The following is a 16675-nucleotide window of genomic DNA, read 5'->3' on the forward strand; positions in this document are numbered from 1 at the left end:
GTAAATTTTCCCAAGGTAATTCTGGGCAGCAAAAGCTTACAGATAATGGTGATATAAGTTTACTGCTGCTACTCCCCACAATTTCAGTCACTGGAAAAATGCACATGGATCACTCGTGACAGAATAGAAACATCTATAAAATGTTCTAAGAAAAGGTCCACCATCTTTGCACATGTACTACTCTGAGATACAGAGGTTTCTCCAATTAATAAAATTAACCAATCAATCAGCTAACAAGCATTTATTAAGCATTTACTATGTGCCAGGCACTGGTGCAAAAAGCTGGGGATACAAAAGCAAACATCAAAGCAGTCTCTGTTTATAACACTTACCATTATCTAAGTATATACAAAAGTAGATCATAAGATACAGAGCCCTCTGTGGTGCATGTTTCTGGATTACAAAGTCACAATGAAGGATTGTCAAATCTGGTGATATGACTACTTCCCAATTAGTGCAGGTAAGTGGCACTGCCCCTAAAGTGGTCACATTATTAAAATTTGTACTGCATCATTTCCATTGGGCTGCAACAAATTATCATATTTTTTATACAACTCAAATAGTGCAAATCTGAATATATGAGACCACTTCATGGGATTCACCATTCATGTTAACCTGTACCTACCCACAGCTGAAAAGCTAAAACTAATACATACGTATAGTGATTCACGATTTACAAAATATTTTCTTATGCATTTGCCTTCCCATTGTAAAATCGAGATCTCTCAGAAAATACTGTGAAATAATAAATAAAAATACTATAAAATAATAAAGTTAGAGTGCACCATGAGATGCATAATGTTCTTTACCCAGGAGACAGAGAAAATACAAAAAAGAATACCTTTCAGAAGATCTCTGGAACTTGATGAGAGCGCTTCTTGAGGACTTTCCATAATACTGAATAACCAATCAATGAACTAAGATAAAATGAAACCCAGTATTAGTGAAGAGATCTCTGCATCAAGAATCAATTATTTGGGACTGGACAAAAACCAGAATATTAACAAACATGAGGATATCGGAGCCTCCCGGCACTTAGAACCTGGCCAATATACAATGGTGGCACATGGTCAAATGGGCTGTCTTATTCATGAGGGGAACTGACTGTACCAAACTTAAATCTAGTTTCCTGATTCACTAAATTGCACAATAAACAGTTATAAGCATTTACAGCTGGGTGTGCAGAAGCATGTGACCCATGTTGTTCCTCTATCAGTGCTCCAATCCAGCTCTGTTCTATCACCTCTCAGTCTAAGAGGCAGGACATATGCCTCACCATGAGTCTTGGGAAGTTCATTATTGGTCACAGCACTGGTCAGAATTCTTAAGTCTTTCAATTTTTCTCCTTTATTGTAGTCACTATATAAACTGTTCTCCTGGTGTTGTTTATTCAAGTTACCTAATATAGACACTGCGCAGGTTTACTTCACTGTAGCAGTACATACAAGTCTTCTTGGCTTTCTTTATCCATTTGTGTTAGGAGCAATATATTCTAAGGCCCCAATACATGAGCTAAGAGAGTTTTTCCCTAAAAAGCAGGGAAGCTGTGCCTGAGACTTAACTGGGTCAAGAGGTTAAAGCTTAAGTCATTGATATGACTTCTGAAAAAGGCATTAAGAGTCAGTGCCACTCATACTTGCTGGATGATTTATTTCTATTTGAGTGAACTGATACACCCTGATGACCAGAACTGATTCTAAATGGGTGGGCAGTATGATGTCATGGATAGAATCCTGGACCTGGAGTCAAGAAGATTTGTGTTCAAATTCTGCCTCCAACACTTTTCAGCTGTAGGACTAGGCAAGTCACATCTACTATAGTCACTTCATCAATAAAAAGGTGAGATGATATGGCCTCTCAGATCCCTTCCAACTTAAAAAAATAAATCAATGCTCCTATGGTCTACCCAAGCTAATGCTGTATGCTGTCTGAATATCCTTTATGTGCTATTTTAAAGTAAACTTTTTTTTTTGTTGTTAAATGTAGTATAGTTTTGGCCAAGACGGTGGAGTACAGAAATACTAAGCCAAGTTCTCCCAATATTCCCCTCCAAACAACTTTAAAATAACATCTCAAGTAGAACTTTGGAGTGGTAGAGCCAATAAAAGACCAGAACGAGACATTCTTCCAGCACAGGACAACACAGAAGGTTGGAAAGAGAGATCTGTAAAAGGGAGAGTTCATGTGGATAAAACACCAGTGGTAGTACTAGGTATTAGAGACAGAAGAAGCAGCAATCCCCAAGCCAGAGATAATAAGGGGGATCTGGAAACTAGTCAGAAAGACATTACAGTGTACCTTTGTGTTAGGACTGGACATTGTTTGGCAATTCCACTGCCTATTCCCAGTATGGGTGAAAGTTCAAGGTTAGAAAGGTGCGCTCTTGGGCAAAAATTGAAGCCGTTAGGAGTAGTATCACTTCAAAGGGATTAGAGACCCTGAGGAACAGTACTGTTTTTAGTCCCTAGGGATAAGGGGCCCTTTCTGGGTAAGGACCAGAGTGAAAACCAAAAGAACAGTGATCATACCACTCCCTTGGAAGGAATGAAAACTCCTAACACACCCCTCACACCCCACCAAACTAGCTGTGAAAACAGTGTGGAAAAAGTATAAAGCCTGACATAGAGCCTTCACTATGTGAAGAACAAAGCCAGATATCAACATAAAGTTGCAAATCAAGAAACAGTACAGAAGATGAACAAACAGCAACAAAAAAGAATCTGATCATAAAAAGCTAAAGAGGTAACAAAGAAGATCAAGACACAAACTCAGAAGAAGACAATGAAGTCAAAACTGCTATAAGCAACGCCTTAGAGAAAAAAGTGAATTGGACATAAGCCCAACAAGAATTCCTGGGAGAGCAAAAAAAATATTTTCAAAATTGAATAATAGTGGTAGAGAATGAATTAAGTAAAAAAATGAAAGCGGGGGGAGGGGGGAGGTTGGAGCCAAGATGGCAGAGTAGAAAGATACAAATACACAGGGTCTCCCCACACAGCCCATAAAATACCTGTAGAGAGGGACTCTCAACAAATTTTGAAGCAGCAGCAGTGGAGAACAACAGAGGGAGGAGATTTCCAGCCCAGGGTGACCTGAAAGGCCCACAGGAAATGTTGGCTGCACTGGACACAGAGTGCCCAGCCTTGGCTGGTTGGCCTGGCCCGACTCTGGGAGGAGGACACCTTGGGGGTGGAATCTCCAGTCATGGAATCCCCAGTCACAGCAGCAGCAGCAAATCCCCAGTCCCAGCAGCAGCAGTCTGCAGATCCCTCAACCCATAGGCACCAAAGGTCAGTGACAGGGTTTTTTCAGCTGGTCAGGAAGGGAGAAGGGCCTTCCCATAGCTCTGGCCTTAGGCAGGGGCCCGTGGAGGCCACATCGGGAAGGTGGCAGCAGTTCTCATGGCAGCCCTTACAGCAGCCTGCATCCATTATTGGATCGTAAAAACCCTGGGGGCACTGAGGAGCTGAATATTACCTCAGCCCTGTGTAGAGGCCCTGAGGGAGCTGATCTTTATCTCACACTGAATGCCGGCCCTGCCCACCCAGCTTATTTGAAAACCAGTCCCCAGTGCTAACTTGGTGGAACTGGAGATGAGGTGGCTGTGGGGAGGTAAGTGCTAAGATTCTGGGCACAAAAATCTCTTCCTGCTTCCAGATCAGTGTACATGCTTGACTGTGCCACCATGGAGGAACTGAGATCTTACAGATTCCCAGAGTATACCCCACTCTTGACAAAGGACCCAAAAATCAAGTAACTGGTTGGGAAACTGATCAAAAATGGGAAAAAAAATAAGACTACAGAAGGTTACTTTTGTGGTGAACAGATATCTTCTCCCATCCTTTCAGATGAGGAAGAACAATGCTTAGCATCAGGGAAAGGCATAAAAGTCAAGGCTTCTGTATCCCAGACATCCAAAATAAATATTCAATGGGCTCAGGCCATGGAAGAGCTCAAAAAGGATTTTGAAAATCAAGTCAGAGAGCTGGAGGAAAAACCGGGAAGAGAAATGAGAGAGATGCAAGAAAAGCATGAAAAGTGGGTCAACACCTTGCTAAAGGAGACCCAAAAAATTGCTGAAGATAATAACACCTTTGAAAATAGGCTAACTCAATTGGCAAAAGAGGTCCAAAAAACCAAGGAGGAGAAGAATGCTTTAAAAAGCAGAATTAGCCAAATGGAAAAGTAGGTTCAAAAGCTCACTGAAGAAAATAGCTCTTTAAAAATTAGAATGGAACAGATGGAGGCCAATGACTTTATCAGAAACCAAGAAATCACAAAACAAAATCAAAAGAACGAAAAAATGGAAGATAATGTGAAATATCTCACTTGGAAAAACAACCGACCTGGAAAATAGATCCAGAAGAGACAATTTAAAAATTATGGGACTACCGGAAAGCCATGATCAAAAAAGAGCCTAGAAATCATCTTTCATTAAATTATCAAGGAAAACTGCCCTGAGATTTTAGAACCAGAGGGCAAAATAAGTATTCAAGGAATCCACAGATCACTGCCTGAAAGAGATCCAAAAAGAGAAACTCCTAGGAACATTGTGGCCAAATTCCAGAGTTCCCTGGTCAAGGAGAAAATGTTGCAAGCAGCTAGAAAGAAACAATTCAAGTACTGTGGAAATACAATCAGGATAACACAAGATTTAGCAGCTTCTACATTAAGGGATTGAAGGGCATGGAATAGGATATTCCAGAAGTCAAAGGAACTAGGACTAAAACCAAGAATCACCTACCCAGCAAAACTGAGTATAATACTTCAGGGGAAAAAAGATCTTTCAATGAAATAGAGGACTTTCAAGCATTCTTGATGAAAAGACCAGAGCTAAAAAGAAATTTTGACTTTCAAACACAAGAATGAAGAGAAGCATGAAAAGGTGAACAGCAAAGAGAAGTCATAAGGGACTTATAAAAGTTGAACTGTTTACATTCCTACAGGGAAAGACAATATTTATAACTCTTGAAACTTTTCAGTATCTGGGTACTGGGTGGGATCACACACACACACACACACACACACACAGAGAGAGAGAGAGAGAGAGAGAGAGAGAGAGAGAGAGAGAGAGAGAGAGAGAGAGAGAGGGTGAGAGAGTACAGGGTGAATAGAATAGGATGGGATCATATCTTGCCCTTGCTTGGGGTGCCTAGGCCCCAATTTTATCCTTTGGCAACTTAGATGCCACTGCCAATATCCTACCATGGTTCTGAATGGTATGGAGGGGTTCTGGTTCTCCTGGGCCCTCTCTTCTGCAGTTCTCACCCAAGTCAAGGAGTTGGGTAGAGAGAAAGGCCTTGGGCCCAGCCTAAGTCCCTGGTTCCTGCCTGTTTCTTACTGGCCTTCCCATTTCCCACCTGGCTGTATGATGTTGGAATTCCTGACTTCTCTACCATGCTCCAGGAAGCTGGAAAATCTCATCTTGGGAGATCTAATCAGCCTTGGTCCTTATGCCTCACCATTTACTCTCTGCCCCTTCGACTAGAATGTGGAGACATCAGCTCCAAAACCTCCACTTCAAAAAGGAGCTCAGAACACACATCTCTTCATTTCCCACTTGGCGGCAGGACTCCTGTGACTTTTGACTTCTCCACTTCACCTGCCATCTTCCCCCACACCTCGTACCATCCAACTTCCTTTAGTGCATTGTCTTCCCATGTAAGACTATAAATTCCTTACAGGCAGAGATTATCTTTCATAAGTATCCCTAGACCTTAGTGCCTGGTAAATAGGAGGCATTTAATTATATTTCTTGACTGCTGATTTGTCCTTATCTCTGTAACTTTCTTCTTGTAAATTACCTTGCAGGGCTTTGTCCCCTGTTGTGGCTCTGACTAGAAGAAACTGGAAATGATGTTGGGTTTTTTTAGCCCTTATGTACTACTGCTTGCCTTTCTTTCAATAATGCTTGCTGACTCACCTGGGAACCGTCCATGTCTGTCCCCCTTGGGCATACCTTCACTGGGAGCTGGCTCTGTCCTCTGCTGTGACTCCTCTAGGCCAGGGGTGAGGCTTCTATCACACTCCAGACCAGGCACCTGTCTTCTCTACAGTCCTGACTGAAATCGAGCTGCTTACTGGAGTTTACTCTTTGGTTTTAGTCATTGCCGTTTCATCTGCTGTTCTCTGTTACAAAATTTCCTAGGAGAGTTAGCACTGGCCGTAACACTTCTGGTCACCATCTTTGCCAGCCTCTTCTAGATATCATTTTATTTCTACTTTAAGGTTTCAAGACTGTGTATGTGCAAGTGTGTGTGCGTGTTTGCGAGCATGCATGCTCATACATGCATATGCCTTTAATACCACACAAGACAGATGCTGCCTTTTTTCCTAAAGTATGTTTTCTATTATTCCATTTACCCTAGATCACAGAAGCTCTACATTTTTCTGGCAATGGGAGAAGGTTGCATAGTATAGCCTCTGCTTTGATCCAAGTTTCATTTAGGCTACCACAGCCCTACTCCCCAGCAGTGACTGCTGAGGAAAAAAAAAAGGCTGCCAGTCTTGATGAGGAGACGACTTCCAGCTTTTACCTTTTGTGTTTGTTCCTTCCACGGTTCTTTGCTGAGCAGAAGTGGCATGCTGCTGGGAAGGAGGGTAAGAGTCTCCTGCAAGGTGACCCTGTTGATTGGACTCTGGCCAAGATAACAGGGAGAGAACCCAGCCATGTCTCCTTCCTGGTGCCATGGTAACCAGCTGGCACTGAGTCCAAGCAGGAGAGGGGCATCGTGGTCAGCCCATGCAACCACAGAAGCTGCAAAAAGCAGTAACAGGAAGCTGATAGCCTAAACAGGAAACAGGCACAAATTAGGTCAAGTGTTTTAGCAACTCAAAGATAGAGGCATACATGCATACCCACCCAGACTGTCCAGCTCAACAGTTCCCTTCCCTATCCATAAAAGAGGATATAGGAACCATATAGGAAATGGAATTTCTAAGGCTAAGGAAAGAGAAGCTCTGTTATGAAGACACTTTAGGGGTTCACTTCCCCTTCTTAATAAAAGAAACCAAACAAACACTTGGACATTCCAGTCAAACATTGCTTAATTAGCAGCTACAAAAAAAGCTAACAATACATTTAAAGAAATGTTTTATAAAAAATTTACACCGACTGAAGGCAATGTGAGAAAGGACTTCCCTTTTTTTTCCTGAGGAAAGTTATCTTGATTTTTAAAAAAATGAAAATAAGCCATATCTGGGAAAAAAATAAAACCCTTTCCAATCTTTAGGAAACACCTAATGTCACTTGTGGAAACTTAGAACACAGACAGAGAACTCCACGGGAGATCCAGGCAGTGGCTCAAAAGAATATCCTAGGGCATGCAGTCTTTATTCACTCAGCAAGCATGATGCCAGAGGACTTTACCAAGAGTAAAACAAATGAATAAAACCACAGAAAGGAGAGCAGAGTCAGAAGAATGACAAGAAGTGGGAAAGTGCTGCTTGCATTTGATTTGGGGAAGGGGGAACACAGATTCAAATCTGTTCCTGCACCCACCAAAGGGTAAATTCCCAATCCCTGTGCACCTCTCACCTAAGCCTTTTTCAGGTGCACAGACTTAAGCTTGGCCTCTCATGGCTTTTGTTCTTTAAGTCCTGCTGTCCTACCAGAGGCCCAGAAGTCTGTTTCATTTAAGAGATTTTCAAAAGGCAGCTCTGCATAATTTAATAGCACAGTGAGAACACCCACTTTCTTCTGGCAGCAGTGTGATGGCACTATTGTTTTTCAAAAATAAAAGGCAGGAGGAAAATAAAAGCAACAAGACATTAAAACATTCTCTCTTTGGAGCACAAACACAACCCCTAAATTTTAAGGAAGCTATAGCTCGTACCTCTTCAAGAGCTACATTCTCAATAGAGGTTGACTTGTAAGCAACGTTTCTAATGTAACCCATCAGCTCCAACAACCACTCCATTCTCTTTAGCACTCCTGAAAAGACAAGGACACTTTCTGACTAGGAATATGGGTCACAGTTTTCCTTTGAAATGCAAAATAGAGCAGTAATAACCATGGTAACTAAAGAGGAACACCTGGTGAGGACTCTATCAAACAATCCCAAGTTCTTACCGTAGCAGTGTTGACTTGTGACGGAACAAAAGGTATTTCTTTGACACTGTGAACATCAGGGTTATGTTATTAAAGTTTGAGGAAGATGGTTGGCTTGGCTTCTTTGAACTAATTTATTCTTTAAATCTACTGCTACTAATGCTACACTAGAGCCGAAATTAAGTTACTAACATTTCTTCAGTGTTAAAAAAATTCAAAGGACTCTTTCACTAGCAGTAAAACTTTGACTCTTGGAGTCAAAATCTCTTTTTTGCTGGGGTTAAAAATGATCAATTCATTCATTTTAGCAAACAAACAAAAACAAACAGCTACTGCAGGGGAAATGAATAGTGAAAACACCAGCATGAAGTCTGTTTTTCTCTCTGTTTTTTTTTATAGTAATGACTTGGAGACAACAAAGACTTCTCAGCTAAGAACTCAGCAATGCTAGATTTTTTTGATGAGTTGCTCATTCACTTTCTTGTATGTTTATAAGGAGTGCTTGTAGAGGCAAAATGGTTGACGAGATAATAGTGCTGGAGCATTTAAAGGCTTATTAGGTGTATGATGCTGTCCAGGTCATAATCTTCATGTGCTTAAGGCACATAACTAGGACTAGGCATAAGTAGCATTAGCACTAACACGGGAAGTTCCCGCTGGAAATTGCCCACATTGAATAAATTATATATCCATCATATTCTAATGTGAGAGATGTCTACTGTGTTTGACTAATCAGTGTGTTTTAGGTGAGAAATACAGTACTTTATTACAAGTTCACCGGGGTAAGCACTGAAACAGACATCATTATCAATCTTGTAAAAGGAAAGCTGCCAGCTTCAAAGTCATTCCTGAATGCCACCCAGCTGGCAACACAAGATATTGACTAAGAAAACTAAACCCCTTAGATCTTCCCAAGTGCACTGTAATCACATTTGCTGGGTTTTGCCCCATACATCCAGTAACATTTGTAAATGACGGGGAATTAGGACAAGAAAGGTATATAGAACCATGAGATTTAGTCTGACATTCTAGGTCACTCTTATTTGTTTAAACTATTCTCAATGCCAATGCTAAGTCTAGAAAGCGGTTCTTTATCTGGCAGCTGTGGAGTTGTTTTTTAAAAATATTTGATAACCATATTTCAATGTCACTGTCTTCCTTTGCAAACCTATGATTTTATTTGATGCCTCTAAAAAATGCTCATCTGAGAAATGGTCCATAGGATTCTTTGTACTGCCAAAGGGATAGAAGACTAAAAAAAATGTTAAGATCTCCTGCTCCAGGAGTTATTAAAAGAGAAACATATGGCAGAGAAGGTAGAATTCTTTGCATTAGGCAAGTACCTTCTACTCATGTGATGATCCATGTGTTCTATTTGTCTAAAAGAAAGCCTTTGGTCTAAACCTTATGCACATCTGGGAATCTTAGAAGATGCATCCCATTTTATGAGTCAATCATTTGGCAGTCGGATTCTACAGCAGCCTTTCATAAGATTGCTTACTTTGTAAATTTAAAAAAAAAAATCTAACCCCAACATCCCATGTAGCAATGGAAGTTATTTGAAGTCTGAAAACATAAAATGGTAAGCTGAGCCAGTTTATACATGACCTATTCAGAAAGGTGAGGATAAATGGCTATTTGCTCTAAGGTGCAGAAGAAAAAGTCCTAGATTTCACAGCCTGGAGAGCTGGCTTTTATCATTCCAGCTCTGTCACTTCTATCTGTGCAACTTTGGATAAATCAATTAACCTCTCTGAATTTGTTTAACATGGAAAATAATACTTGAACTAGCTAGCCTCACAGGACTGTTGTGAGAATCATCTGATCCTCACAAAAATGCACTGCAACCAACAAGGCACTATGTAAATTTATGCTTTCATTAATTAGCTTATAATTATATATACACATGCGCACATATAATTAGTTTATACTAGCTACCACTTATATACTGGCAAAATGCTTTACCTACATTATCTCTTATGATCCTCACAATAACCCTGTCAGACAGCTGGCTTTATTATTTCCATTCTACAGTTGCTGAAATTGAAACTGAATGAGTTTAAGTGAGCTCAGGGTCTTAAATAAGTATCTGAGGCAGGACTCGAACTCAGGTCTTCTTCCAAGTCCAATACTTTCTAACACCAATGCAGGAGTCAGGAGAACCTGAGTTCAAATCTCACCTCAGACACTTGACACTCACTAGCTGCCTGACCTTGGGCAAGTCACTTAACCCCAATTGCCTCATCCTGGGTCATCTCCAGTCATCCTGATGAATACCTGGTCACTGGATTCAGATGGCTCTGGAGGAGAAGTGAGGCTGGTGACCTCCCTCACTCAAAAAACAGTCAAGTGCAAGTCATGTCATTATTTCTCTGATGGCATGGTTTTCTTCAGCAATGAAGAACAAACACACACACAACACTTTCTCCACTGTGCCACCCAGCTGCCTCGATATTAGTATTACCATTTGATGAACTAGAACTTTACTGAGCCTGTAGAGCACACTACAATCAAAAAACTGAAAGCCCTTAACATGGATACTTCTACTTCTAATCCTAGAAAATCTAATCCTAAAACTGTAATCACAGCTTCAGATCTTAAAGAGACATGGAGGTCACTTAATCCCAACTTCTCATGTGAGAGAAAAATCTGAGGACAAGGGAGGTTAAATGATAGATTTGCCCACGGTCACACAGTCAGCCAGCATGTGGGGATCTGAGCCCAGGACTTCTGGAGCCCCATAAAGACTCTAAGCACTGGATCACACTGCTTCTCCCTGGAAGCTCCCTCAAGGCTGGGGTCTGTCTCCCCAACCACTAACACACAATGCTTTGAACAGAGTAATCATAAATATAAATGCCTATTCCTATGGTGCTCTAAGATTTATAAAATATAACTCATGAAGCAAGAAAAATCCCCCTCATTCTATTCATGATGACAGAGGTTAAAAGAGGTTAGTGAGCTCCTTATTTACAGACACATAGTTAGAACATGCTATAGCTGTTCTAAGAAACCTGGTCTCTTGACTAAATTCAGTACTCTGTTTTAAATGAATTGAAAATAATTGTTCCTTTCTATCTGATGTTTCACTAATCTAATTAGGATGACTAATATGTCCTCCATTCCTGGAGTGTTCTTTCCTAGTCTCCAGCTCCTGGTCTCCCTGCTTCCTTCAAGTTTCTGCATAAATCCCACCTTTGGTGAGAGTCCTTTCCCAGTCTCAGGACTAGTGACTTCCCTGAGATTACCTTCAATTTTCTTGTATATCACTTACATGAACAAAGTAGTCTGGAAGATTATAATGTGAACTCCTCAAAGGTGGGGACTATCTGCAGCCCAGGGGTTTCATACGGTACCTCCTAGAGTAGACGTGTAATAAGTGCTAGCTGACTTGACATGATGAAGAAAAAGAAATATAATCTGGGGCCATCAAAAGCTCATGAAATTCTCTCATGTATCAGAAGTATGAACCTTGTTCCCAAAGGACTAAGTATTCCTTTTATTAAATTTAAGACAAACAATATACAAATAAAATTGAAAACAGATGATGGGGGATCCATCACCCACCCTCTCCTTTTAAAAACAAATAAACTTACTTTTGCTTCAGCAGGTGCTCACCTGTGTTTGTATGGCTTATAATCCGTGCATGATATAAACCATGCAACATCATCCAAGCAACTGTTTCTTTGTCTTGACATCGAACTGCAGCCTCGATCACGTCATTCCAGTGCATCAAGGGAAATCGACCTTGAGAGACTAAATACACTTTGACAAAGGCAGCCTTCTTTATGTTGTTCTGAAAATGGCAAATCATTTAGCTACCATTAATTTAATCTATCTGTGATGGCTGTGCCCCCAAGGGCAAGGCTAAAAGCAGAGAGGCTGACTCCAAAGTTGGCCACCACTCCAAATGCTAGGACGGTTTATTCCTGGCAGGAGGCTACATCGCCTGTTTCCGTATTCTATTAAAATTGTCCATTAGAGACAGTAGGTCTTGATGACAGGCACTATCTTTCTTCACCAATATCATCAATGCGTTTAGAGGTTAATTAGTGAGAACACTTGATAAATACATTCCAGAAATAATGGGCCCTAGTGTTCCCTGTGCATGACAGGACAACAGGCTCTCAGGCGGCAGGATAACTCTTTTGGGCCACTTACTCCACAGTAGTGGTCATGTGCTAATAGTACTCTAGGAACCTAAATGGGTAACATGCCAACCATAGGCCTTTTACTGCCAGGAATTGCTCTAGACACCACACCTCTAAACAAAATTACAAGGCTGTGAAAGACAAGGGATGCATCTCCTATTTCTATTGTGTCCTTGCAAAGTACTTAGTGCAACTTCTATGTCCAACAACCAGGAAATAGCAGAATGAACCATGGTTTATCCATGTAAGAGAATATTATTGCACCATAAATAGTGATCTCCATGAAGAACTTCCAGAAACACAAAAAGACTTCTACAAAGAGTCACAGATCAAAGACCGGAGACTCAGAATGTACACACTGACTAGCACACAAAATCTGAGAACAGAAGGGGAGACCAAAGCAAACAAAACACTTCTGTTGCTACGTTGTTCAAAGTTTATACAGTGTGCTTAACAAACGAGAAGATCTAAGAGTTAATAGGCACATCTATAATTTTCTTTTAATTAGCTGAACTATTTTCGCTTACTAAGTTGACAATAAAACTATTTTTAGAAACAACACCAAGTACCCAATGCCCATTTTGGAACACAAATGTCTCTAAACTGTTTGTGGCTTCTTAATAACCTGAGCACAATCAGGCTAATGAATTTAGATTCTTATATTCAAATTGGAAACTGAAGCCATTTTGAAATGAGTCACTTAAAGGCTAGAAGCAAGATGGAATCAGCCAAAAAGAGCCAACACTGCCCTGGCTAACCAATTGGAATCTTCCAATCAGAAAATAAATAAGTAAACAGATTACTTTCGAAGTGAGATTCTGATATCATTACCTTAGTAATATGGGCAACGCGAACTATCTCAGCATCTGACATTTCTGAAAGGCATTTTGATGCATTGATATACAGGTTGACGTCACTTCTCTGGCAAATAAGCATATAAAAAATGCATTCAGGCACTAGGAGAACAAGTGAGTCTATTTCAAATCTTTTAAATAAGAGAAAAACCACTATCTTTTTGGCATTCCTTTGTACCTATGAAGAGATCTGATAAGCTTTTTCTACCTTAATCAAATATAAAAGAATTGATAATCCTGCTTTTTAACTGTATTTAATTTGCCCATTGCATAGTTAGAGAAAAAATAAGTGGGCTCTGATATTTTTCATTCCTTTGTGTATTTCTAACATCTCAAAAAAAAAAAAAGGCTTCTGTCAGTTGTGAGAATTTTTTTTTTTGTCAGTCTAAAGAAATCAAGGCATAGGTGTGTCTTCAGCCTACCAGAACTCTAATACTTCTGAAATTTCTTAAAATACGTAAACTTAGGGAAATATTCTTGCTCTCATGTGAAATCTCTTCTACTTTGTTTCTAAAGTCAGTTATTCTGCAGAGAGACTTGGAATGAATTCTCTGGCTCAGCACTGGATGATCTATGTCCAGTCTGCACAAAACCATGGTTCTAAATTTTAAACCTCGACAGCCCAGATCTTGAAAGAGAAAACACTCCCAGTAAAGAAAAGAATGTGGCCATTTCTCATTCATTCCCCACCCGCGTTCTTAAAACATTTACCTCCTTGCCTGGCCAAAACAGCTGTAAAAAAAATCCTCAATATAAATTATAAAGGAACGCAAATATTTTTGCTCCTTACCCGAATCTTGTTTGGCAAAAGATCAAAGATTTTCTCTGCAGCCCAGCAGAGGAGGCTCCAGAGGTACTGAGCTGGACTGGGCAGCTTCATAGCCTGGCTAAGTCCCTGCAAGACAGCCTGACATAACTCACGATTCTGGACAGCAGAAGTAGCTTCGAAAAGCTTCACCATAAACACTTCAGTGAAAACCTGCAGCTGGTCCTCAGAAACATGTTTCATCCACAGCGGCAGAGACACCAAAAGGTACTTCTTGGTTTTCAGCTGGAAGCAAAACAGGGCACTTTATATAAACAGTGGGGACCAGAGTGGAAGGCCTGCACTCCACAGAACCCTACCTTCCTGTCAACTGATACGTGCAATGAACAGTTTACAGACATTTATGGCTCTTCTTTGTCTATCAACACAAATGTCTCCAAGTCTGATAGAGGTAATAAGAGTCGTTGTTTCCTCTTAGTAATACTGATGTGTGTGTGCGCGTGTGTGTGTTCAGTTTTGGCCATGAGCTACTCAGCTTTAAACATATATTCTTTGGGCTAGTGAAATAAAAGTGTTGCCAGGCATGGTGGAGTACACATGTAATCCTGCTACTGGGGGAAGCTGAGGCTGGTTCAGAACTTGAGTTCAGAAATTCTGAGCTGCTATAGGGCTAAAGTCTGTAAGGTGTCCATATTAACAGGGTGACGCACAGAAGCAGAGTGCCACCAGGCTGCCTTAGAAGGGGAGAACCAACCTAAGATAGAAAAAAAGGAGCCAAGGTAAAGTGTCTGTGCTGATTAGCACTGGAAGTGAACACTGAATTTCCAGCACAGGAGAGTCCAAAACTAGTTTCCAAAAGGAAGGGGAAAAAATCCAAATGGAAATGGAAAAATAAAATATTGTTTCTCAAAGAACACAGAAGTGCGTATTCTCTTTAGTTTGGAAAGGTCATACTTTCATGAAAGAAAATTCCCTGGAAGGGTAAAGGCTCCACAACTCAAGTCTGCTGTCATCACCGCTATCATCGTCATCAGCGTTTATGTAGCACTTCAGGATGTGCTGGGCACTGCGCTAAGTGTTTCAGAATTCTTATCTCATTTGATTCTCATGACAATCTTGGGAAGAGCTAGTATCATCCACATTTTACAAAGGAGGAAACTGAGGTAAAGAAGTTAAGTGAGCTGCCTAGAGTCACATAGCATCTAGGTATTTGAAGTTGGATTTGAACTCAGGTTTTCCCAACTCCATGAACAGCACTCTGTCCACTGGGGCACCTAGATACCTTGAAACATTCTTTCTACCACAGCTTGCTACCTTGCAACATTAATACTACTAAAAATGACAGTGTCAGCTCTTTGAACTGAAACACACAGGTCTGGAAAAAATGGATTATGACCTAGCAATACTGTTTCGATTAAAGAATAAGGTATCTTGTCAGGTGAGGAACAGCTGTCCTTCCCAACAATTCTGAATAAATCAATGTCAACTCAATGAGGTTTTTTGTGGTAGATTGTTTGAAATAAAAATATGATAGCCCACAAGAAGAGACTCTTAATGAAAGTGAGGCAGAGCCCCTCAGATCACCCTGTATTTAATTTCTTGCCAAAGAAGACAAATGGAGTTGTCAGCTCACTCTTCTAGGGAGAATCTGCCTAGGGTGTAACAAGTCTTTTTAGCTGATCTCCCTTGACGTCCAGCAAAGAGGTCAAGTGTCTTGAATAGTGATAACAGATTCAGTTTTTCTAGATTACCAATGTATCACCCTTCTACACAAAAACTCATAATAGCACAAGTGAAGTTATGGTGAGGCTAGATATATCTGGAAAACAATGAAGTTTTCAAAATTCCCATACCCATAAGTGTTGGGATTGGAAGCTCAATTCCGTGTGGACAGTCTCGGGCGAGTAAAGGTGGGAGCTTCTAAATCTTAGAGCTCTCACGAGACCCTCCCAGGAAACGGCAGGGAATAGAGGTGAACCGAGCTATCTCGAGTAATTCCGCCTCTTCCCGTGAGAAACGTGATGGGAGAGAGATCTCCCCGCCCTCGAGATGGTCCCGGATCTGGGCACACTATTGTTATCTAACAGCACGGTATTGAGATGCAAACTGTGTGGCTGAAGGTTAAGTAGGATTGAGGAAGCCTGAAAGCTCTTAGCACGTGAGGAGCCAAGAGGACAGTAGGCTCCGCTTCTCTTCTCTTCTCTCTCCCCTCCCCCTCTCTCCCCGCTTGTACTTCTACTTCCAATCCCTTAAGATCTTAGCCTCCTTAGGAAATCTCCCCCTCTTCCTCCTAAGGAAGACCTCCCCCCTGCACTTGTAACCGAGACCCTGAAATAAAGCTCAACCCTTGTTCGACTCTGGAACGTCCTTTCTCTCATATGAGCATCCGGTTTTGGCCAACCGAAGACCTCGGAGGTGAGGTAAGAAGACTCGGGTAGCCCACACAGGCCTCTGGGCCTGGCACATAAGGTATTTTTTGTGTGTGTCTCCTGCTCCATTAAAAACTGTTAGAAAGACTCAGAAAAATATTTTCAGAATGATTAAGCAACTGTTTAGGATAAAGGTTACTTGCTCTTCAGATGCTGCTATTCAGTCATTTACTCCCTTAAAAGCATTTCTAAAAATTATGCATTAAGATATATATATGTATATATATATAAAACTTCATATAAAATATTCAGATAGTAGATTCTAATTCCTGCATATGGAGGAGAGGTAAAGTTCTTACACTTAGGAAGAGCAAAGTACATTTCTACTAACAAGGGAACACTCAGTTTCCTAAGAGTGGAAAGTAATAAATACTTTCCCTAGTTATAAGATTTTTTTTTTGACTTTTGATCAAGAGGTCAGTGAG

At 40.7% G+C, this 16675-nt stretch overlaps 1 protein-coding gene across 8 annotated transcripts in view; it reads right to left on the reverse strand.

Annotated features, from left to right (window-relative positions):
- Nucleotides 1-16675, reverse strand: part of FOCAD (focadhesin) — a 341519-nt gene that overhangs the window by 3001 nt on the left and 321843 nt on the right. For 6 of the 8 annotated variants that reach the window (XM_072596662.1, XM_072596661.1, XM_072596667.1 and 3 more), the window contains 6 exons: nt 13846-14106; nt 13033-13122; nt 11669-11846; nt 7836-7933; nt 6537-6788; nt 842-917 (listed from right to left, as the gene is read on the reverse strand). In XM_072596662.1, the coding sequence (XP_072452763.1) occupies nt 842-917; nt 6537-6788; nt 7836-7933; nt 11669-11846; nt 13033-13122; nt 13846-14106 (955 nt within the window). Of the gene's footprint in view, nt 1-841; nt 918-6536; nt 6789-7537; nt 7720-7835; nt 7934-11668; nt 11847-13032; nt 13123-13845; nt 14107-16675 lie in introns of all 8 variants that reach the window. The other 2 variants (XR_011964354.1, XR_011964355.1) reach the window with 2 other exon arrangements.

This window comes from Notamacropus eugenii, chromosome 3 (assembly GCF_028372415.1).
Source record: "Notamacropus eugenii isolate mMacEug1 chromosome 3, mMacEug1.pri_v2, whole genome shotgun sequence".
Taxonomy (NCBI): domain Eukaryota; kingdom Metazoa; phylum Chordata; class Mammalia; order Diprotodontia; family Macropodidae; genus Notamacropus; species Notamacropus eugenii.